We start from the raw sequence: 19775 nt of genomic DNA on the forward strand, positions 1-19775 counted from the left end.
GGAAATCGAAGAAAAGATGAGTCAAGGGGTTCAGGGCCCAAGGGGAAATCGCGTCGCCGGGGTATCAAACACAGGAATGGGCGCGACCAAAGCAGTTTAGTGGAGGGGATGGAATGAGGGAGTCGATGGGTGAATAGTCGGAAGGGACAGGGGGAGGCAAGAAGGGGGTAAAGACGAGAGGAAAGGGAGAGACCGAAGAAGGGGGGGAACGAGAGGGTTCAAATCGAGGATGATGATAGTAATATAAGAACAAAGATCTTTGTGGAGATCGGCGTCTCCATCTCTCGACTGACCTCTTGACTTCTGAACCCTCTCAGTCTGTCCGTCTATCTCTTGGGATAATTATGGTTGACGTCAGAGTGTCGTGTGGTTGTATAACCCGAACTCAATGGGCCCGAATGAATCGAGTTGCCTGATGCCCCAGTCATGATTTTGGTCTCCATGAGATCATCGTTTAATTCTCGTCCTGTGTACGGGGTACTGAGACCACAACACCGCTGCGTCGATCGCCATGGGATCCACCACAGGTTTCTCCTCCCTAGGGGGAACCTGTCGAAACTCCCAAGATCTCGCCCGTCGCGACAAGTCAATATGATATCAAACTGGACGCTTCCCGATGATCGGTCATCTCATCATCGCCTGTCCCCCTCCCCCATGATTCTCTAATCACATACAAGAGTTGCTCGTAAAACCTCCAAAAAAAAAAAAAAAAACAGGAAATAAAAGCATAAAAAAAGAAATAGGCAGCAAATCTCATGGGCCGACTGGCCTTTGCTCCGCCTTGCAGCTTGTAGCCCTAAAGGAGCTTCGTTCTCCAGTGGGATCCATCCCAGACCCATCTTGATCTTCCCTGGACCCACCGAGACACATCACGATGACGTAATGGCTGATTTGAAGTTGAAGCGGCCGAAGCAGCTTTTTTCTTCCCTGCCTTTTCTTGTTCATGTGATTTGTCGATGACCGTCGAATGGTTGATGATGGCGTTACTCTTCTTGGTTTTAGATGCAACTCGTGTCGCCATCCGTCCCCAGTTCTATTGACCAGGTGGCTTCCCTCATGGCTGCACCTCTATACGGGGTAGGTCCTCCGGAGATCACGAGGGTGAGTCGGTCCCATAGGTCAGAGATGCCTTCCATCCCAGTAAAATCGATTAAATAGGGGGATGGCTTTGTTTGGAGAACTTGTTTTTTTTTGGAACCAACGTAGACTATCTTGATCACCACGCCGTCGTCCGAATCGGGCAAGGTTAGAAACAATAATAAGATTAAGTAATATGGACGGGAGAACCATTGAAGTCAAATGGAAAGATTTGTAATTGATGGACAGGATCGGACCGGCTGAATGGTGGTCGCGCTCCAGAAAGATCTGATCTGATCTCCAGCTGGAAACAAAATTTGACCCCTTGCGTTCACCCAAATGAAAACAATTGCACACGAGCAGAATCCACATGGGGGTCGTATATTTCTCCCTGCGAGCAACTGGGGATTCCCGTGGGCCACGATGTGGGTGGGTGGAGTCGTCCCGAAGTGGAGGAGATGCAGCTTCCCATCTTTGGTCCCGAATTGGTCACATCGACCTGGACGAACGCCCTAAGAACACGCGACAGTGGGACTCGGCCGCGATGGCCAGTGAATAGGAGAAAGAGGGTCAAAAGACCAATTGGTATGTAATAGATAATATTGAGGGGGGGAAACAGGAAGGATATCATGATCTACGATCGGTCCATGGTGTGAGAACCCACGCGCCGATCCAACTCATCGTCACGATGATCCGAGGCCAAACGCGACATATCCAGAGTCAGTCGGATCCGGCGGTTGCGTGGCCGTCAGGTCGCCCGAATACCCCAGTGGCTCTGCCAGATAGAACAGCGAAGGCTGCAACAATTGTTCCTGCACGCTGCCCGAAATCTGCTGGAATTTCTGAAGCAGCGTACTGGTTTCCCATCGTCGCTCTCCGCGCGCGAGAATAGCCTGCGTCTGCCTCAGGCTGTCGATCGCCCGTGCGTGGCTCTTCAGCCGATCCTCACTGTCCACGAGCGGCGGCCGGGCCACGTTGTGAGCGAGGGTCGGCAGCGCCGGAATGGACGGGCTAAGGAGCAGTTCATAGTGCTGCGACAGGATGTCGACAATCCGCACCCCCACCTGGTAGGCCCGTTGGAGATCGAGCTCGGTCATCAACGGCAGCCACTTGGGATCCTCCCACACGCGGTGCAGCTGTGCGATGTAATGTAGGCAATGCTCGAACAAGAACACTTTGGCGTAGTCGCATAATGTCGAAATATCTCCGGAAGGCGAGAGGATGACGGTGATGGTGTAGAGGAACTCCAGCCGGTAGATCAGGGGGAAATGCGAGGGAGCTATCTTTGGTGCGCCCTCCAACCATTCGTGAGCTTTTGCGCACAACGTCCACATCGATGCGTCAGGTAGTGGACCTGCCTGCTCCGATTGATCAAAGAATCTCTTCTGGTAGGCTGCGGACAAGATCCGTCGGATGCGGACCAGATGCCACGCGGGCTCCGGGCTCCGCTGGAAGATATGATTCGACTCTGTCAGTGCCGAGGGGATTGGTACCGCGGTGGAAGGCAAGGCAACGTTAATCGAGTCATCCGACAAGGAGTACGTCCTGTCCAGAGCTGTGCTCACCCCGCTATGTCCAAGTCAGTCGTCTGTCTCACGGGCTGCGGAGGGCGCGGTCAGGAGCGGGTCAGGAGATCTTACCGGTCGAGACAGTAGGCACAATGAAATACACGACGCCGAATCTCCAATGGTTCACTATTGGAGACGACCTCGGGAGAGGGGTCCTGGTGCAGTCCCAGATCCACTATGGCTCGAGCTGCCATGCCTACCAAATACCACGAGCGGAATCGCTGGGGGTCGACGAGAGCATACTGCGCCAGGAGAATGATGGCCTGGATGCCTGCGATGGAACCAGGGCGAAGAACGTCGTCCGCATACGGTAGTGCCCCGGCGAGAAAGGATTGAGCTCTCTGGTAACTTCGGTCGCCTGCCTGGCTGGACAGCGACCCAGAAGCGACTGCGAGCACCATGCGCAAAAACCACTGGTCGGAGGACTTGGCGAAGCGGCCTCCTCCCTGGTACACGGTGTCCACCGACGTCCAAAAATTCGTCTCGACGAAAAACGGCAACTGGGGGAAGAACCGATCAAAATAGTGCTGCAACAGCGGGGTGATGTCACTGCGCGGCGGTAACAAGCTTGATTCCGATTTTGGGACCCCGCCGGCGAAGGAGAGCGACAAGAGGAGATTAGCAAACGACGCGTTGGACGTGATCCCATGGAAGTCCCTCGAAGTAGCATTGACCGACCTGTGCAACCCGTTAGCGAAAAGTCATCTAGAACCGCAGATCGAAACTGACAAGTAGCCAAAGTCTCCGACCAGGTCATCAATATCCGACACTTCTTTGCGATGGCCCTGCGCAAAGCCCCCTGCGGCCGAGTTGGAGGTAATGGAGCTTTCCCGCACCACTTCATTCTGCCCGAGAGAAAGCAATTCTTTGCGACGACGCAACTCGGCGATGCGTTTTTCAAGTCGTTCGCAGTGGCCCTCGAGGGATGCGACGTAGCTTCTCTCCTTGCCGCGTGCGAATTCATCGCTTGCCCCCGAACACGAGGTGGCTTTCCCTACTCGTTCACATGCCGAACAGGCGGGGAGCTTCCCGTCGCATTTGATCTTGGCTGTCCGACATCTCGAACAGGCAGCCACCGGCCGACTGACTCGGAGCTCGGGCGCATCGAGGAATGGGTTGATGTGTTCGTTGTCTTCGCGCATAATCACAAACACCTAGCGATGCTATGAGACAAAAAGAAGAGAAAACGAAGAGAGCATTTCACAGGTCATTTGGAGTTGGTATAGTTATGACTGCGCGACCCTTACCGTATTGGACAGCAATCAGTCAGTCAATCAACTAGTCGGATAAATGACACTTGGCAGGGGAGGGTGGTGGGGATAGAATGCGATAGAAAGTAGCGAGTCTATCTATTCCCTCCGATCTCAACGTCTCGACCCCGCAGGGTTTATGCTTTCAGGCGAGGTGCAGATGAGAGACAAGGAACAATGCATCAAGCAGAGGGATGTAATGAAACCGACTAGACAGAACAACACCAATACTATATTTCATTCAATTTATCATATTTGACGAGGAAGAGAAGGCGTATCTCGGAGTGAGTTGGAGAAGAGGGGAAGATCAGTTGCGCAGATGAGGTTGTTGGTATAATCGCCGTCTTCGATGTCGAGTACGGACCATACCGTACTGTATCATACATATCCAGATACATACCAAGATACATACCAAGATACATACCAATTTCCTCCTGCAAACCTCAACTCTCTCCTCTACATCATCTCGTCTCTAGACTGGTTGGCACTCTTCTCATTCTCCATCTATCAATCCATGGTTGCATGTGGTTCGCCCCACTCATTCAGCTACCACCTGTATCGATCTTCCTATAGCAGCACTGCTTTTCTCAACTTCTCCCCCAGACAGAGTCATGCATCAATAGACAGCCTCGTATCCAGTCTCCTGACGATCAATCAAAGGCGGATTTGAACATTCCTGGATCATGACAAAACATAGATCCGATAAGATTTTTTCACGAATGTCGTTTTACGCGCGTTTCCTGGCCAATGATCACCGGATGTATTGTCAGATCATGATTGGCAGGGTCCTTGCAGCATCTCGACAGGCTACCTATCTATGGTGATCGAGGGGGGTTCAAAGGTACATGAAAGACCTCGCCTACAGTCTACCTGGTCGGTTTGACAAATGGTCCAGGGCTAATGATCAAAATATTTCAGGACACAACATCCATCCATCTTGGGTATAATCCAGCCAAAGTCGGAATCTCTACCCAATGTTGTAGATATTGTAAGGTACAGTAAAGTCAGTAAGTAAACGCGGGACGGGGCCGAGGCTTCATTCATTCCACCCATTTATTTTCCTCGCCCCGCCTCCTCTTCTTCTCCCCTTCTCTCCCCTCTCTCTTTCTCTCTCTCTCTCTCTCTCTCTCGGTCTTTGTGTGTACACGTACGTCTTTTTTTTATGGTCTACCCTCTCCTCCGTTATTAATCACCTTTTGATGTCCTCGTCAAATAAGTGATGCTCTCAACCATTTCTTGTCTTCTTTGAGTAAACGGACTCTTCGGAACCGTTGCACTGGTTGAATATGGCTTAGTCTGTTGGCTTCCTTCGATCGGTCAGCCTCTTACTATATTGGTCCTCCACCTCCTCAGGCTCCGGGTGTAATTAATTAATCCTTTCGCAACCCCCTTGGCATGACTTCTTGATGAATATGCCGGTCGACTCTATCTCTTCGCTCCATGCTCTTTCGATCTTCGAACCAAATCGCGTGAGAGTATTCCGTCGGATCCTATTCGAGTCACCGGCCACGGCGTTCGCCAGCTATTGTATACCCGCTGAACTTTGAAAAATATTGTGGCCTCGAAATCCCTCTTTTTCATCATCTTTGACCTCTCTCGTCCTCGTCAATCGGTGGTAGAGTGGAGAGTGGGAGTGGGAGTGAGAGTGAGAGTGAGTGTGAGAGTGAAACACTGCCTCCGTCCAGCGATCCGATACCGTCATGGCAACTCTACCCAACTCGTTCAGGACCCGGCCAGAATTCACCAATCCCTGGAACAGACCCCCATCCAAGTCGTCGCAACTGTCGGACCAATCGTCTGATGGCCGCATTGCACACACATTAACGGCTTGTACCCGGTGCCGACAGGTATGGCCTCCGACGCCCTTCCAATCCCTCCCCTGGTCAACCGCTGTTCTCACCCTGCACCCCTTGCTTGACCCCACCATTGGAGACTCGGCAGGCTGATCGATTCGTTGATAGCGTAAATCTAGATGTGATCCCGGAATACCAAAATGCGCCCCGTGCCAGCGCAGCAATACAAAGTGTGTCTATTACGACTCGGCGCGAAAATGTACCATCCCGCGAACCTACATCAGCACCCTCCGCGACAAGGCTCGCGCCATGGAAAGGGAACTGGTGACGCTTGAGAAGGACTTTGAACATGCAGCGGATGCTGAATTGATGGTGCGCGGAGCCGGTCGCATTCGGTTCAAAGAACACGACGAGTCGCGCTACTTAGGCCCGTCGAGTGGGATCGCCATCACGCGCCTGGTCATGGAGATGGCCAAGCACAACACGGACTCAAAAAGCATTAAAGATGTCGTGCCGGAATTTACCGCCCAGGAGATTAAGGACCGTTTTATCTTGGAGAGCTCCAAGCCCACATCCAAAATCTTTCCCATCATAAGCTCTACCCCGCAGCAGAACCTGCCTCCCAGAGCGATCACGTACCGACTCGTCGATGTATACATGGTCAAAGGTCTGTACTTTTTTTTTGGCTTCCCCCATAGGTGTACTTAGTGAGTCCGAGGGCTAACCGACACGGCAGCCCAAGCAATGCTTCCCACGCTGCATGAACCTACGTTCCGCCAAGAAGTCGAAGATGTATTCAATGGTTCGAAAGACCCGTGCAAAAACTTTCAGCTCCGCATGGTGATTGCCATTAGCATGCAGAAGATGAGCCCCGACTTTGCCGGGCTGGCGGATGGTTATTACCTGGCCGCGCTGCCTTTTCTAGAAGCTTCCCTTCAACGAATGGACCTGAGGTCATTGCAATGTCTGATCATGATCGCGCAATACTCCTTGTTGACACCTACGCGGACGGCCGCATACTGGGTCGTTGGAATAGCAGTCAGACTGAGCCAGGAATTGGGACTGATGACCGAGTCGACCGTAGTGCGCTCACCCAGCGGGGCGCCATTGAATCCCTTGGAGATTGATATGCGCCGGAGGCTATTTTGGATCGTCCTCTCGATGGAATATGGTCTTTCCCATAGCCTCGGACGTCCCAGCTCCTTTTCGGTCCATCATGACTTTATCGATGTCAAATTCTTCGAGATGGTCGATGACAAGTACATCACCGCGGAGGGGATCATCCCTGGAGGGGTGCCAATCCTGCCCAAGTGTATCGCCATCCACTTCTTCAAAATGCGCCTCCTCCAATCCGAGATTCGGCGGACCCTCTATCTCAACAAGCGCGAGACGCCACTTGATGATCAAGACCCGTGGTTCTCCCAGATGCTCTGTAAGCTCGACTACTGGGTGGCCTCGTGTCCGAAGAAAGATGGCGGCAGTGGACTCAGTGCCACATGGTAAGGATTCCTCTCTGCGTCTTCGGGATCTGGTAGCTCACAGGCGGTTCTTTTTGGACAGGTTTCATGGTCGACGGAATACGATGATCGTCTTCATGTTTCGACCGTCGCCCCAGGTCCCCGAACCGTCGGTCAGCGCTGCAGAAAAATGCTATGAAGCGTCCGTCTTCAATGTCAAAATGCAGCGCGAACAGCTCCAGACGCAGTCGGTGGATTTGACCTGGATTTTCACCCAGTCGCTCTTCATGGCTCTGAACACGATCCTCTGGTCCCTATCATACCCCGATATCCGGCGGGAGCACCCGATCGAGGAAGTGATGGGCCACTTGGAAGTGGCCATGGAAGCGATTGCCCTCGCATCGAGACGGTGGCCCGGCGTCGAATCGGCCTTGATTCTTTATCAGAGCCTCGTGACTGCGTGCTTGAAAGCCTACAATACCGACGAGTCCTTCGTGGTGTCGTCACCGGCGAACCAAGGGACTCCCGCCTCCTCGCAGGATGTCACCAGTCCTCCGTCCACGACGAGCCCCGCGAGCACCACCGCGTCCTTCCACTCCCAGAACGTTCGGGGCGCCAGTTCCTCGGTCACTGACAGCGCATCGGTCCACGCCTTCTCCCGGGGGCCTTCGACTGACCCTCCCCCTTCCCACTCACAGCCATCGTCCCAGACTTCTCCCTTATCAAGCGTGGCCATTGAGCCCATCAAAGCAACCGACTTCGCCCTATGGGGTCCCCACTCGCACACGCAGTCGTCACCTTCGTCGAACGCGACGCCCACCCCATTCACCACGGCCCCATACAAGAAGCCCCAGACGACCTGTGCCGATCTGCCCTTCGACGCCGCAACGCCATACAATCCCTTTCCGTCCGTCTTGCCAGGGGTTTCGGGCTGGGACCCCAATGCATCGATCGCCTCCACCACCTCGGAGACTCTGGCATATATCAATGCCGCTTTCAATCCGTTAGACTGGATGGACACAATGGATGACCAGTACTCCCAATACCTCAACGGCGCTTATCCGACCTCCTCCTGGCGGGAACGGACCCTGAGCCAGCAAGATCAGATCGAGCTAATGGCGTCCCTAGCGGATAACATTCCGGATGTTTCGTCCCAACTCGTGCAGGACTCGGCCACTTTCTACCAGTCGTGATGCATGTGTTTTTCCTACTCTTCTTGTCGTATTACTTGCTTTTCTTTCCCCCCTCCTTTTTTTCCAAACCCATCTTTACTCTATCACTGTATTTTCTTGGTTTCTCGACTGGTCCCTTATAGTCAATGCGTGCACCGCGACGCCTTGGGGGGCCATGATCGCGTTTATTTTTTCTCTCTCTGGAAATGTAAATATACCCATGGGCTATATGATTATGGGGTGTGTTTGTTTATGAGTTGTGACAGCTTGGCGTTCGGAGCCAGTGTACGACTTTGGAAGGAAACCTGGATCTTTTTCTAATCATTTTTTTTTCTACTTTCCTTGTCTGTTTGTGATCTATCGAGGGTGGAAAGCTATCTATCCACTCACGATCATTCAGTCCCCCTGGAGATACTTTACACAGGGTCATCAATCGATCCGTGGCTCCGATCCACGATAAGTCTTCTGTCAGGGATAGGCAATTACTATTTGAAAGGGGTTTCTCAACCCCTTGCGAAACGCGCAGTTCAGCGAGTCCCAACTATATACGCGGGGAGGACCACCCATTTCTTGACGGCCAACCTGGCAATGAACGAATGAATGGTCCTTACGGAGGATCTCGGGCCATTGAAGTATCGGACCCACCGCGCACGTCCTTCCGTTGGTAGTGGAATCATGGACTTCCACCACCGGGGCTTGCTTAAGTTGGATATGCAAATCCTCAAGTTTTGACTCGCGTGCGCTTTTCGGTCTCGGGTCGCGATCTTTGATACCCAGTGCATTCTGTCTGGTTGACTGTATAGAGTTTACTGACAGACACTGTAGGGGGTGGTATGGTATGTAGCTTTATATCAAGTGCGGAGAAGAGAGCAATATGTGTACAGCATTCAATAGACATTCAAACATCATATTGGGAAAAATGTGAAAGATCTCTGAAACAGGATGACAGGGCTATCCTTCACCTTGAAAGAGTCCATGAAGCGTAGGTGACTCTCGTATTATACGGTATGGACGATACCGACGTGACCGTACCGTACCGTCCCGTCCCGCGGGCTCGGTCACGTGACCCGTCCCATCCCGTCATGCTATCCAATTCCATTCCATCTTCTCCTCCAGCGGCGGATCAAAGGGTTTCTCTCCCACCATCACCATTGACGAACCCCCGAACCACCCCCTCCTCCCGCCGTCTTCTATCGCTCTTCTCGCCAATATTTCACTCTCTACTCAATTATTCGCCTCGCTATTTTACGATCGCCTTTCTTTCGGTTAGTTCGCTACGAGGAGTCAACCCCCGGCGATCTGGAATGTGTTTCGTCTAGACGGGTCGTCCCAACGTCCTGCTCGCCCGTCTGAGCCCCCCCGACCCGGTGTGATCGCACCCCCTCCCTCGCTTTGGATCTATCTGGACCCGCCGCTGTTCCGTGGGGATTGTCAATCTCGGCCATCTCGCGAAACGGGTCGTGGGACGCAAACTGCGTTCCGCCCTCCTTAGGCGTTTCGTCAGCCGACCGTGGTCTCTTTTGCATCTCTCCTCCAAGACTCCATGTCTGATCGCGCCTCATCGGTATCACTCCGAGCAGGGCCTCCGTCACCGTCTTCTCCCGCCGCCGGCTCTCTCAAGGAGACTCAGCCGTCGATTCCCGTATCCGATCAGATCCCTCAGACTCCGACATCGCCACCGTTGATGTCGGTAAGCGCTCAAAATTATGCCTCCAACTTCACTTCCTCGCAAGCATCGCCCAACCAGCAGACAACCTCTCAGCCCGCGAACGTCTCCTCCCCTCCATCCTCGGCTCCCATGTCCACTCAGCCCTCCCAGCAGCCGGTCGTAGGCCCCCCGCAGTCGTTTCCCACCCCGGCGAGCAGCGTGAGCGGTCAGTTTCCGGGGCCATCCTCCGCCGATGACGCGGACCACGCGGATAAGTCCGTCTCTTCGGCGATGCCGGATGCGGCAGCGTTGACGGACGCCTCGACACCACACGCAGATAACCGGCGAACCGATCACGAACGGCAGCTTGGAGGACCGGGCGACGCCATGGACATTGACACGGACGGCGCTCTGGGCCGGATATCGAGTCTGGACTCGCTACAAAAAGAATTCTCGTCGGCTTACCATCTGTGCAAAAGCTGTAAGAGCTCCCCAACACCAGTTACTGGTGCGGGCTGATGCCCCCCTTTCATTTATACATATTGCGCCTTTGCGCGCTGTTCCATAACATCTCTAGGCTGAGCTTCGTTAACACTGTGCCATGAACCTACAGCTCATGTCACACCTGGTCCCGATCCGTCGATCGATCTCGTCTCGCTGTACGGGCTCGGGCCGGTGGCAAAGTCGGTGGCCCGCATGGACCCCATCACGGGGGAGAAGATCAACCGGTTACGGAAGTCGTACGAGGGCAAATTAAAGGGATTGGGCCTCGCAGGGCGAAATAAGCCCGTCAAACAAGAACCGGGGGCGCCCGGCGGGTTACGGCACATGACCTTGTGGCCCGAGGAAGAGTGGCAGAACCAGAAGGTGTACGGGAAGGACATCAAGATCGCTGACATGGACTCCGCGCTGCACAATCTCCAGATGAAGGCGATGAGGATGGAGCCCGGCGCCGTGCCGAACAACGACTACTGGGAGGATGTGCTGGGCCATGAGAAGCCGTCGAAACACGGCGGCGCGGAGGCAGGCAAGAAGACGACCGCCGCCCCGTCGGCGCCCAGCGGCGCACGAGGGCCGAATTCCGCGAACGGGACCCCGACGGCCGATGCGGATCGCAATCGACCGAGCCGCGGGCGCAAACGGCATTACGACGAGAACAGCTTTGTCGGGTACGGCGAAGGGTTTGCGGACGACGACGACGAGGGCGCGTTCAACTCCAACGGCGAAGGGGTGGGGAAGAAGAAGCGAAAGAAGGTAGGGTAGTCGAGGGAGGGACATGGGGACACGCGCGCAGCCTTACTGATGATGCATCAAAGGACCATGTCTCGAAGATATCGACCCCTCACCCGGACCGCGGAGGAAGCTACGGGGTGGGCATATACGGGATCGGGGCCAGATAACGGGGACCCCTCAAATACCCGAGTCCATCCCCCAGGTTGATGAGAGAGGGGGAGAACCATCCCAAAAAGAACCAGGAACGAAAAAGAAACGAACAGACTTTTTGTTTCTCTTCTTCTGGCTGTTTTCTTTTTTCATCTTGCTTTTGTCTCTGAACCGGTTTCGGACTTGAAAAGAACAGAATCAAAAACCCAGAAAAGCACCAAAAAAAAGAAAAAGGGACAATGAAAATGAAGTTGAGGCCGTTTGTCCTTGGACCGGAGGACCTTACCCCGATCTCGACATCGGCCTCTTGCTATTCTCCGTACATTTTGCATCACGGTGCTGGATATACCCGGCTTTTTATCACTGGAAACGGCGTTGTGGGTTCTAACTTCCGGGGGGATTCCCGTTTTTTTTTTTTTTTCTTCCTTTTTTTTTTTGCGTTTTATTCAATCTTTCCCCCCGTGTTGCGGTCAAGATTTGGGAAGTCTTTCTGCTGTAATGTCCATGCAGACATACTCGTGCTGTGTTTCTATTCATTGATTGATTGATTGATCCGATGCGATGTTCTTGTTCTGTTCATTCTCCTTGTTTCTGTTACTTCACTTCTTGCAGTTTTTCCACCCGTCGTCCGAACTACAGAGGACCTAGGCGAGGTTGTATTTTGAGGGTTTGCCTTTTATCCTTTTTTTTTTCTTCTTCTTCTTTCCCGCTTGGATGCGTCGTGTTTCTGAAAGATACAGAGAAACCACCAGACCGACAGGATGGGAGAGCATCGAACAGATGCTTGATTGATATTGACATATTAGAAATAGCGGGCTACCCTAGGATAGTACCCATAGGATAGGAATGATACCATTTGCTTGGTTTCTGTACTCTGGCTACAGATAGTAGGGTCAAAATAAACTTCAGTCTAGACTTTGGGGCGTTTCAGTCAGGGTTCTCTGTCTCAGGTCAATCCGGCTGCTCAGATATCACACAAGGGGAAAGTATCCTCAACAATGGCCGGTTGGATTAGTTGGTCATATCGTTTCGTTAACACCGAAAAGGTCGCCAGTTCGAACCTGGCACTGGTCATTCTTTTTTCTTCTTCTTTTTTTTACTCGACTTTCACAATCTTTCACTCTATCAACCTTGATTCTCTCTCCTCCACCCCTCTCGTATCCATTTTGATCTTATTTCATATTTTAACTAACAATGAACACCCTAAACAACACTATATATATCATTATCAAATAAAGAATCTAGTTGGTCGACAAACGCGGCTCATTATCAAGATCTTCAAACCTCAAACATCCCCAAGATCGCCAAGCCACCATGCGTCGCAGCCGTGTCCCAGAACGCACTCGTTCCATCCCTGAGCCCAGTCAAATCAGGGAGCCTCTCTAATTCTATCATCTCCCTAAAAATGGAAGCTTGGGACCAGGACTTTTAATCCGCCATCCGCTTCACAACGCCGACGCCACAAACCACTCGGGATTCTCCCCATTACAATCCCTTGTCTTAACTTCCTGACGTCCGTTTCCATACTTTACTCCCGCCGGGTTCCTGCGTCAACCGGGAGTCAAGGCTCACCTGCAAGGAGTCAAAGACAACTTAGTGGCATGGTATGGCTGGTTCGGTGGGCCGTCAGGGGTATGAAAAAATGGCCTACCATGTTTCCAGCCAGGGGAAGATCCACCCGTATTTCCCCCGATTCCTGCATCGGGATGTCGATCCTATGGATATCTAAATAACGGCTCAGGACCCGGCGGGTCCTACTTTTCCTATTCGGTCTGTTGTTTGATGCTCCTCCAGTCTTTTTGGAATCTAAGACAACTGAAAACTTCCTTCGAGTCATGCCTCTTTTGACATGTTGGTTGACCGCGGTGGGGCGCTCGTCCCTTGGATAGACTAGGTGTGGGCTCGCCCTGGTCCTGTCTTAGTCCAGTCTGCCTCCTTGCGGTATATGCCGTACGGACTATAGCCGAGAAATTCCACTGGCGGCCAGGCGGAGCTGAAACGAAGATGACCCAGTCCGTTGTTTCTAATGTGAGGCCCCGCGCGTGCCTAGATCGCTGATGATCTCGTGTTTACCTCGAGATGGGCGCTTCTGCAGCGCATAGCTGCGGCGGTAACAGCAGAGCTGTCAGCGTATTTCTTCACCGTGAAGTTCGACATATCTGCCACGATGTGGGAGACGAAACTGCATGCTGGAATGCCGCATCGCAACATATCCACCCTCGTGGCTGTCGCCCAACTTGCCCTTACGTTCGATGCCGCTGGGCCGCAGGCTGTGGCCCAGATCGTGATGTGACCCATCCGGAGACTATCCCCAGGTCTAAGAACCGACTAGGGCAGGTGTTCTGAAACGCCCAAGGTTCCTGGACCCAGTATCGCCTCATCTCGCTGCGCTGTGGTATAAATGAGCCCTGGGGCCCTTCGTCTTAGCCATCTGAGACCAGGCCATTTTGTTCTTTGCATTCTCTTTCTATCTTTCACTCTCTTTTCTTTCTTTTTACCCTTTTTTTTATATACATTTTTTTTTACTTTCTTTATATATAAATATACTTTTCCTTCACCATGGCCCCCCTCCTTCTCCTATTTCAGCTTTTCGCTCTTTTAACTACATTGGCTGCTGGAAAGCCAATCACTTTCCCGAGACGGGTCTCGGAGCCTCCGCGGGACGGCGGCATCAGTTTCCCCCTGGATGTTCGTCTGCGTGCGCTGGGCGACACCGCCGTGCTGGCCCGCATCACGAACACCGGTCATGAGAGTCTCGAAATCGTCAAGAGCGGCGGCCTGATGGACTGGCGCCCCACGCGCAAGGTCAACATCACCAGCGACAATGACGCCCTCTTCGACGGCGCAGAGGTCCGCTACATCAACAGCCACCTCTCCCGCGACGCCTTCGCGCACATCGCCCCCAACCAGACCCTGCACACCACCTTCGACGTCGCCGACTTCTACGACCTGACCGCAGGCGAGACCTACACCGCTGCCGCCAACAGCGCCCTGGAATACACCACCAGCAAACATCCCACGAAGTTCGCCCGCGCCGCCTACCGCACCAACACCATCACCATCACGACCCCCAAGGACCGCCCCACCCACAAGCTCAGCGCGCGCTCCACCCTCGCCGACTGCTCCGCAGAAGACACCCAAGCCGCGCACGACGCCCTGGGCCGCGCCACGCAGATGGCCCAAGCCGCCGCCGCAGACGCCCGCGACGGCACCAGCGGGCTCTTCGAAAAGTACTTCAAGACCTCCGACCAGGCAGCCCGCGACCAGGTCGCCTCCCGCATGGACGCCGTCGCCTCCGAGGCTAACTCCGTCGGCACCCTCACCTACTACTGCCAGCCGTCCGGCGACGACGCCTGCGGAGGCAACATCGCCGCCGTCACCTACCCCACCGAGAACAAGGTCGTCAACTGCCCGGCCTACTACCAGACCGTGGCTATCTCCAACGACTGCGGCTACCTGGACCGCGCGGGCATCACGCTCCACGAGATAACCCACGCTTCTGTCTCTGAGGCGCAGGGCACGGACGATATTGCGTACGGCATTGACGATGTGCTCGCGTTGGGTACGGAGGATGCGTTGAACAACGCTGATACTTACGCTTACTATTCTTCCGGTATGTTTCTTTTTTCCTCTTTTTTTTTTTTTTTTTCAATCAATCCTCCCCACCTCCCCCTTTACCTATGGTTCTGGAACCCAAAACCATGTGGCTCATTACCGTTACCATTACCAAATTCTAACCACAACCATAGACTCCTTCCTCAAATGCTACGACCAAGGATCCTCCACGCCGCCCGTCAAGACTGCCCCTCCCGCCGCGCCTCCTGCTCCTGCTCCCCCCGCTCCTGCCCCTCCTGCTAACAACGACGACGGTAACGCCGTTACCGGGGGCGATGCACCCCCCGCTGGTGACCTCAACCCTGGTGAGGTCTGGGTCCCTGTCGCTACTATCACTATTGCGGCTGATATTGTGCCCGAGGCTACGGCTGCTCCTGCTGTCTAGTGTGGACTGGAGGGTTTGACTTGAGTAGTGAGTGGGCTGGATCGGTATGGGATAGGATGGATGGATGGATGGATGGACGGGTTGACGGATTGGATAGCGTTACGTTTCTCTGCATCACTTCACTTTACCACTTTACTCAACCATTACATTTCTCACTCACCCTCAGACTGAATAATAAAATAAATACCCCTTTCTCTTCTAGTTGACGGCTTTCGTGGATGAAATGAGGCAAGGGAAGAACCAAGGTTCTTTTGATACGGTGGTGACGCCTCCAAAGCTAGTTTGGGAGCGAGCCACTGTCTGATCATATATGTAATAAGTTCACCTTTGGTATTTCGTACGTAGGGGACAGCGCTACTGTCCCTCCATTTGGCTTCGTGCACCGCGCGAGCTTTTCGTATCAGGTTCGTATTAGTCCTAGTGACTAGGGGAAGGGAGGGGGATGGAGACGTCAGCTCTGGTTGGTAACGATGTCTTGTCTTGTATGGATATAGGGCTTAGCCCGTAACATGTGAGACGGTGTCTGTTTTTTTGCGTCTTTCTGTCTCATTCTGTTTTGAGTTTCTTCCTCTTTTTGATACTCTTTCAGGTTCGTCGGGACCATATACGATGCACACTTCGATATTAGACATAAAAATAAGTGGATGCAGGTCCTGGCAACAGGCCATAATATTACTGTCCGTCGTAGATTTGATCGGGTGAGAGAGTAAATTGTCCCTTCTTCAGTTCTTCGGCACTGAGGCCCTCTGGTTTGATGTAGCGGGCTGTCAGGGCGAATCGCAGTCTGCTGTCAGGAATGACCGAATGCTGGAGGGTGTTAGAGTCGGTGTCCGATAAGGGGAAAATTACGTACCTCGAAGTACTTTTGCAGTCTTGAACCATGCATGACAACTAGGTCCCCGTGGTTCAGCTCCATTTTGATGGTGGGTGCGGCCTCTCCACTTCGGCATTGTCTGAGGAGTTCTTTGAGCCGTTTCTCATAACCCACTTGCGCTATATGACCGCCAATGAGCTGGTCTCTGAGTGCCTGCCTCTGCTTCTGGAGCTCACAGCCTTCCAGAATAGGATCATCTGCCAGGGGCACTTTTGCTTTGCTCTGCCCGTGATAGTATTTATACTTCATTCGAATCAACATGGTGGACTTGGCACCAAGAGACAATGTAGCGATGGTTGGGCCAAGCGAGGATTCTCCATCATCATGGTACTAACATCGTTATTTTTGTTTTCTCCTTTTGAGTGAAGGATTACAGCACGTACTCCTATCTTCATTCCCTCCAGATATCCGAGTAGTAGCAGTTCATTCGGGGAAAGGGGCTGATGTCCGGCGGTGGACACGGCTTTTTCGGTTGCCCAGCTGAGACGACCCAAGGCACGTAGTATTTCGCAAGGGGCTTCGTCAAACCCTTTGGAGCCTACCGAAACAACATATTTATATGGCATGCCCTGATGATGTTAATCTCTTCTAGAGCTGAATCCTTTGTGGGGCTCCTACATAATTGACGGCAAAGTGGGCCGTAAGTGTACCAGCGACTAAGAGTAATGACCGTTAGCTTTCATTATCACCCCGTGTACTAAACTCACCAACACTCTGCTGCAAGGGATAGCGCCGCAAATCAAGGTCAGCCTGCTGTAACTGGTCGAATAAATCATTCGGACCGTTGGCACGACTATTGATAGTCCTACTGGAGACTAGATGAGTGATTGATCCGACCCGAGGAATGTTATAGGTGAGTTTTCTGTATGGATATAACGTTATGTCATCAACCTCTGGGATCAGATACTTAGAATCAAAGTACAGCGCCCGCTTGATAGGACTGATCTCGAATTCATCGATCACTGATCGCAGAGAGAGTACGTCTATGGGCATCATTTTCTGATATAGGCAAGGATTGCCTGGCTGGCCCGAAGCAATGTCGTCATCTGTGCATTTCCAGCCTTGCCAGAATCTGCGAGATATGCATTTGGAGCACCTAGGACACACTATACCTCTCCATGAAATGCGAAGAGTACTCTCTTTGAGTGACGATAGCAAATCCGGCACTAGGCTGTAATGCTGTTTAATGTGTTCTGATGGGGTCATCCGATAGTTCAGAAAGTTAGGGTGGAATGTGAGAGCCATTGGGGCTGCTCCGTTGATCTTCCAGAATTTCCTGCAACCCGGACTGAGACACATCCACCCCTCATTGTATATCTGTGTACTGGTCAAACCACAATCAAAACACACTTCTACCTGGGGCTGAACGTGGTTGTTATCACGCATATCATAAGCCACGGGCTCCGGGGATCCCTTGACAGCCCACCAGCTTTTTGCGCTCAGGTCTAGCTTTTCAAACCGGACTTTTGCCCCTTTTCTCTCCCCGACCTTCTCAAACCATATGTCAGAAATGAGAAAGTAATCCATCACGTTATACCGATGGGGGAGTTGTCTTCCCAGGACCGTGTTGCGATTCCCTGTACGAGGTTGATGTCATCCTAAGTGATCATACTTAGGAAGCTTACCTATTATTATACCGATGGGGATTTTAAGTTCCTTGCTGTTATAAAGGCTGGTCAGCGCTGAACCGTCGCAGTCTTGATCCTTGATCAGGGTCAGGTTTCCCTGCGCATCTTTGGTGCAACCGCCCCCTCTTTTCAGCCCAGGTTAGCCTCAGTCATGCCCTAGAACAGATACGGTGCCACCTACACGCGGGTTATGATCACTTCATCGTCTATGTGGGAGCGAATACCACAGTCGGCATCGAGAAGAAACCCAAGGCAGATGTTTCCGGAATGATACACCCCCCCTTGGACGGAACGGAACCAAGGAAGGGCATCACAAAGCTCAGGGCGACACTGGTACATTTTAGTTAGAGTATTCATATACAGGACGGTAAGCAACGAACCTCAGCCCACGCTGGAGGACTTCCATCCACCGGGATTGGAGTCACGGGGATTGGATCTACCACCTCCTCGACCAGACTTGCAATCTTTGACGGATCAAGTGTGGCTATTGGATGTTAGACATACACGCCCAATTGCGGCAACCCCAAGCAAGAAGTTTATGCTTATGAGGTCCAGGCCATTTCTGCTTGGCACTTGGTAGGTGTCTATTCTACGAATTGGGAGACGTACCTGCAGAAGAGCGGTTCCCTGAGCGAAGTACGCGCCCCGATATCACAGCCTGGTGCTTGGTTACTGGCTTCTTTGTGGGGGCCATTTTTGTATCATCTAAGGTAACTTAGGCTTCCATGGCACAGCAAAAGACCGTCACGGGAAGTAAGGCTTGGTCCGTCAGATGTTATTTGACCCAAAGGAGTCTTCTTGTAGAATGGAACACTCACCTAGTTTTGCTCAATTCTGTCCAGTTGCAAATCGAGTATACTCAATTCCAGTTTGCTCACAGTCCAAATGGGGTAATACTGAGCAATGTGGACTGGAATGATGGGAGTGGGTACAGTGGTTATATGGAAGCCGACGTGGTGGTGGCATATAAGGTGCAGGGAGATAGGAGAGATGTTTCCGAACGGAGAAGAACAAGGGACCGAGGATAACGGAAGGGGGGGAGAAGATGATGCTGGAGATGGAGAGAAGGTGGAGATGAAGAAGTGAGGAGAAGACAAAAGGTTGAGATGGAAGATCAGGAAAGCCGGAAAACTGAGGCCATCCGATGGCAGCCTGAACTTGCACTATTTTTGTGACTTCATCGTGGTCGATTATACTTCCAATACCTCATCCTGTCATCGATCTTCCATACATTGAGTTGACAGCACCCAAAGCTTAATTCATCTAGTCGCGGATACCGGTTGAATCCGACTTGGTTTTGTTACTATAGATCTCTGGTGTTTTGAACAAGTACAAATGGAAGCAAACCATATCAAATTGTCAACACGATCGATGTGGACGCAAGGCACCTTGATACTGCAGCTAAAGATGGGATGCATCGTCATAGAAGACATCCAAGTGGATCAGAAACCGCCACTAAACCCAGAACTAAAACATGGCGGCCGATCCTGTTGGTCGCTCTCGGCATAATCTTGCCGATACTCAACAGACTTAACCCGAGGATATCAACAACTACTAATCAAGTCAGGGGTTCTCGTCAGGGCATTCCGGAATGAAAGTACTGGAATAGTACTTGGAAAATGCCTCGGCGGATGGTGTCAAATCAAACCAACCAATCTAGATGATCGGTCTCACCCCGAGGGCTGTGCCAGAACATCAAATCCATTCGAGTTCGGCAAATTCTGCAAGACGATTGATTGCCGAGAAGGGAGCTTTCCCCGCACTCAGGATTGTCCCTAAATCCGATTATTTAACGCGACCACCACCGAGGATCTTCCCTCCTCTCGCTCCCCGCACGTTCTAATTTATTGCCCGCTGACTTCGGTCCATTCTTTCTCCCCTTCCTTCTTTCCCTTCTCTATCGTAAACATCAGACTAGACGGAGG

At 52.4% G+C, this 19775-nt stretch overlaps 7 protein-coding genes and 1 non-coding gene across 8 annotated transcripts; 6 read left to right on the plus strand and 2 right to left on the minus strand.

Annotated features, from left to right (window-relative positions):
* Window positions 1–1275: 1275 nt before the first annotated feature.
* BDW47DRAFT_104290 (Zn(II)2Cys6 transcription factor) lies at window positions 1276–4136 on the minus strand. The gene is made up of 4 exons (XM_024812290.1): window positions 3893–4136; window positions 3375–3799; window positions 2718–3323; window positions 1276–2646 (listed from the first exon to the last, which is right to left on the minus strand). Exons 2-4 carry the CDS (start codon window positions 3785–3787, stop codon window positions 1761–1763), a joined length of 1905 nt encoding a protein of 634 aa, XP_024672795.1. The 5' UTR covers window positions 3788–3799; window positions 3893–4136; the 3' UTR covers window positions 1276–1760.
* A 983-nt stretch (window positions 4137–5119) lies between these two features.
* Window positions 5120–8591, plus strand: BDW47DRAFT_19949 (putative C6 transcription factor). The gene is made up of 4 exons (XM_024818425.1): window positions 5120–5742; window positions 5857–6355; window positions 6425–7187; window positions 7249–8591. The coding sequence occupies exons 1-4, from the start codon at window positions 5596–5598 to the stop codon at window positions 8336–8338; spliced, it is 2499 nt and encodes an 832-aa protein (XP_024672796.1). The 5' UTR covers window positions 5120–5595; the 3' UTR covers window positions 8339–8591.
* Window positions 8592–9454: 863 nt separating this feature from the next.
* BDW47DRAFT_104295 (uncharacterized protein) lies at window positions 9455–11792 on the plus strand. Its single transcript, XM_024812291.1, has 3 exons — window positions 9455–10446; window positions 10579–11219; window positions 11282–11792. Exons 1-3 carry the CDS (start codon window positions 9861–9863, stop codon window positions 11363–11365), a joined length of 1311 nt encoding a protein of 436 aa, XP_024672797.1. The 5' UTR covers window positions 9455–9860; the 3' UTR covers window positions 11366–11792.
* On the plus strand, window positions 11477–11939 carry BDW47DRAFT_19969 (uncharacterized protein). The gene has a single exon (XM_024818426.1). The coding sequence runs from the start codon at window positions 11588–11590 to the stop codon at window positions 11894–11896; it is 309 nt and encodes a 102-aa protein (XP_024672798.1). The 5' UTR covers window positions 11477–11587; the 3' UTR covers window positions 11897–11939.
* BDW47DRAFT_104296 (uncharacterized protein) lies at window positions 11755–12220 on the plus strand. Its single transcript, XM_024812292.1, has one exon. It carries the CDS (start codon window positions 11905–11907, stop codon window positions 12190–12192), a length of 288 nt encoding a protein of 95 aa, XP_024672799.1. The 5' UTR covers window positions 11755–11904; the 3' UTR covers window positions 12193–12220.
* A 128-nt stretch (window positions 12221–12348) lies between these two features.
* On the plus strand, window positions 12349–12422 carry BDW47DRAFT_t62. The gene has a single exon. It is a non-coding gene; the product is annotated as a tRNA-Val (tRNA).
* Window positions 12423–13780: 1358 nt separating this feature from the next.
* On the plus strand, window positions 13781–15472 carry BDW47DRAFT_131147 (uncharacterized protein). Its single transcript, XM_024817252.1, has 2 exons — window positions 13781–14961; window positions 15098–15472. The coding sequence occupies exons 1-2, from the start codon at window positions 13908–13910 to the stop codon at window positions 15346–15348; spliced, it is 1305 nt and encodes a 434-aa protein (XP_024672800.1). The 5' UTR covers window positions 13781–13907; the 3' UTR covers window positions 15349–15472.
* A 228-nt stretch (window positions 15473–15700) lies between these two features.
* Window positions 15701–19228, minus strand: BDW47DRAFT_104300 (uncharacterized protein). Its single transcript, XM_024812293.1, has 10 exons — window positions 18669–19228; window positions 18460–18609; window positions 18231–18334; window positions 18032–18180; window positions 17848–17975; window positions 16930–17799; window positions 16841–16878; window positions 16606–16791; window positions 16202–16552; window positions 15701–16155 (listed from the first exon to the last, which is right to left on the minus strand). Exons 2-10 carry the CDS (start codon window positions 18542–18544, stop codon window positions 16021–16023), a joined length of 2046 nt encoding a protein of 681 aa, XP_024672801.1. The 5' UTR covers window positions 18545–18609; window positions 18669–19228; the 3' UTR covers window positions 15701–16020.
* Between the last annotated feature and the right edge of the window lie 547 nt (window positions 19229–19775).

The sequence above is a fragment of the Aspergillus candidus genome (assembly GCF_002847045.1).
Source record: "Aspergillus candidus strain CBS 102.13 unplaced genomic scaffold BDW47scaffold_17, whole genome shotgun sequence".
Lineage (NCBI taxonomy): Eukaryota > Fungi > Ascomycota > Eurotiomycetes > Eurotiales > Aspergillaceae > Aspergillus > Aspergillus candidus.

Bases quoted from the DNA above. Each gene is read 5' to 3' on its own strand.
- BDW47DRAFT_104296 (XM_024812292.1), top strand. From the start codon at position 11,905: ATGCGATGTTCTTGTTCTGTTCATTCTCCTTGTTTCTGTTACTTCACT.
- BDW47DRAFT_131147 (XM_024817252.1), top strand. From the start codon at position 13,908: ATGGCCCCCCTCCTTCTCCTATTTCAGCTTTTCGCTCTTTTAACTACA. The intron at 14,962-15,097 runs GTATGTTTCTTT...CCACAACCATAG, and splicing joins TTACGCTTACTATTCTTCCG to ACTCCTTCCTCAAATGCTAC.
- BDW47DRAFT_19949 (XM_024818425.1), top strand. From the start codon at position 5,596: ATGGCAACTCTACCCAACTCGTTCAGGACCCGGCCAGAATTCACCAAT. The intron at 5,743-5,856 runs GTATGGCCTCCG...ATTCGTTGATAG, and splicing joins CTTGTACCCGGTGCCGACAG to CGTAAATCTAGATGTGATCC. The intron at 6,356-6,424 runs GTCTGTACTTTT...CCGACACGGCAG, and splicing joins CGATGTATACATGGTCAAAG to CCCAAGCAATGCTTCCCACG.
- BDW47DRAFT_104295 (XM_024812291.1), top strand. From the start codon at position 9,861: ATGTCTGATCGCGCCTCATCGGTATCACTCCGAGCAGGGCCTCCGTCA. The intron at 10,447-10,578 runs GTAAGAGCTCCC...ATGAACCTACAG, and splicing joins TTACCATCTGTGCAAAAGCT to CTCATGTCACACCTGGTCCC. The intron at 11,220-11,281 runs GTAGGGTAGTCG...GATGCATCAAAG, and splicing joins GGAAGAAGAAGCGAAAGAAG to GACCATGTCTCGAAGATATC.
- BDW47DRAFT_19969 (XM_024818426.1), top strand. From the start codon at position 11,588: ATGAAAATGAAGTTGAGGCCGTTTGTCCTTGGACCGGAGGACCTTACC.
- BDW47DRAFT_104290 (XM_024812290.1), bottom strand. From the start codon at position 3,787: ATGCGCGAAGACAACGAACACATCAACCCATTCCTCGATGCGCCCGAG. The intron at 3,324-3,374 runs GTCAGTTTCGAT...CGGGTTGCACAG, and splicing joins GTCGGAGACTTTGGCTACTT to GTCGGTCAATGCTACTTCGA. The intron at 2,647-2,717 runs GTAAGATCTCCT...ACTTGGACATAG, and splicing joins TGTGCCTACTGTCTCGACCG to CGGGGTGAGCACAGCTCTGG.
- BDW47DRAFT_104300 (XM_024812293.1), bottom strand. From the start codon at position 18,544: ATGGCCCCCACAAAGAAGCCAGTAACCAAGCACCAGGCTGTGATATCG. The intron at 16,879-16,929 runs GTGAGTTTAGTA...CATTACTCTTAG, and splicing joins TCCCTTGCAGCAGAGTGTTG to TCGCTGGTACACTTACGGCC. The intron at 16,553-16,605 runs GTACGTGCTGTA...TAACGATGTTAG, and splicing joins TGGAGGGAATGAAGATAGGA to TACCATGATGATGGAGAATC.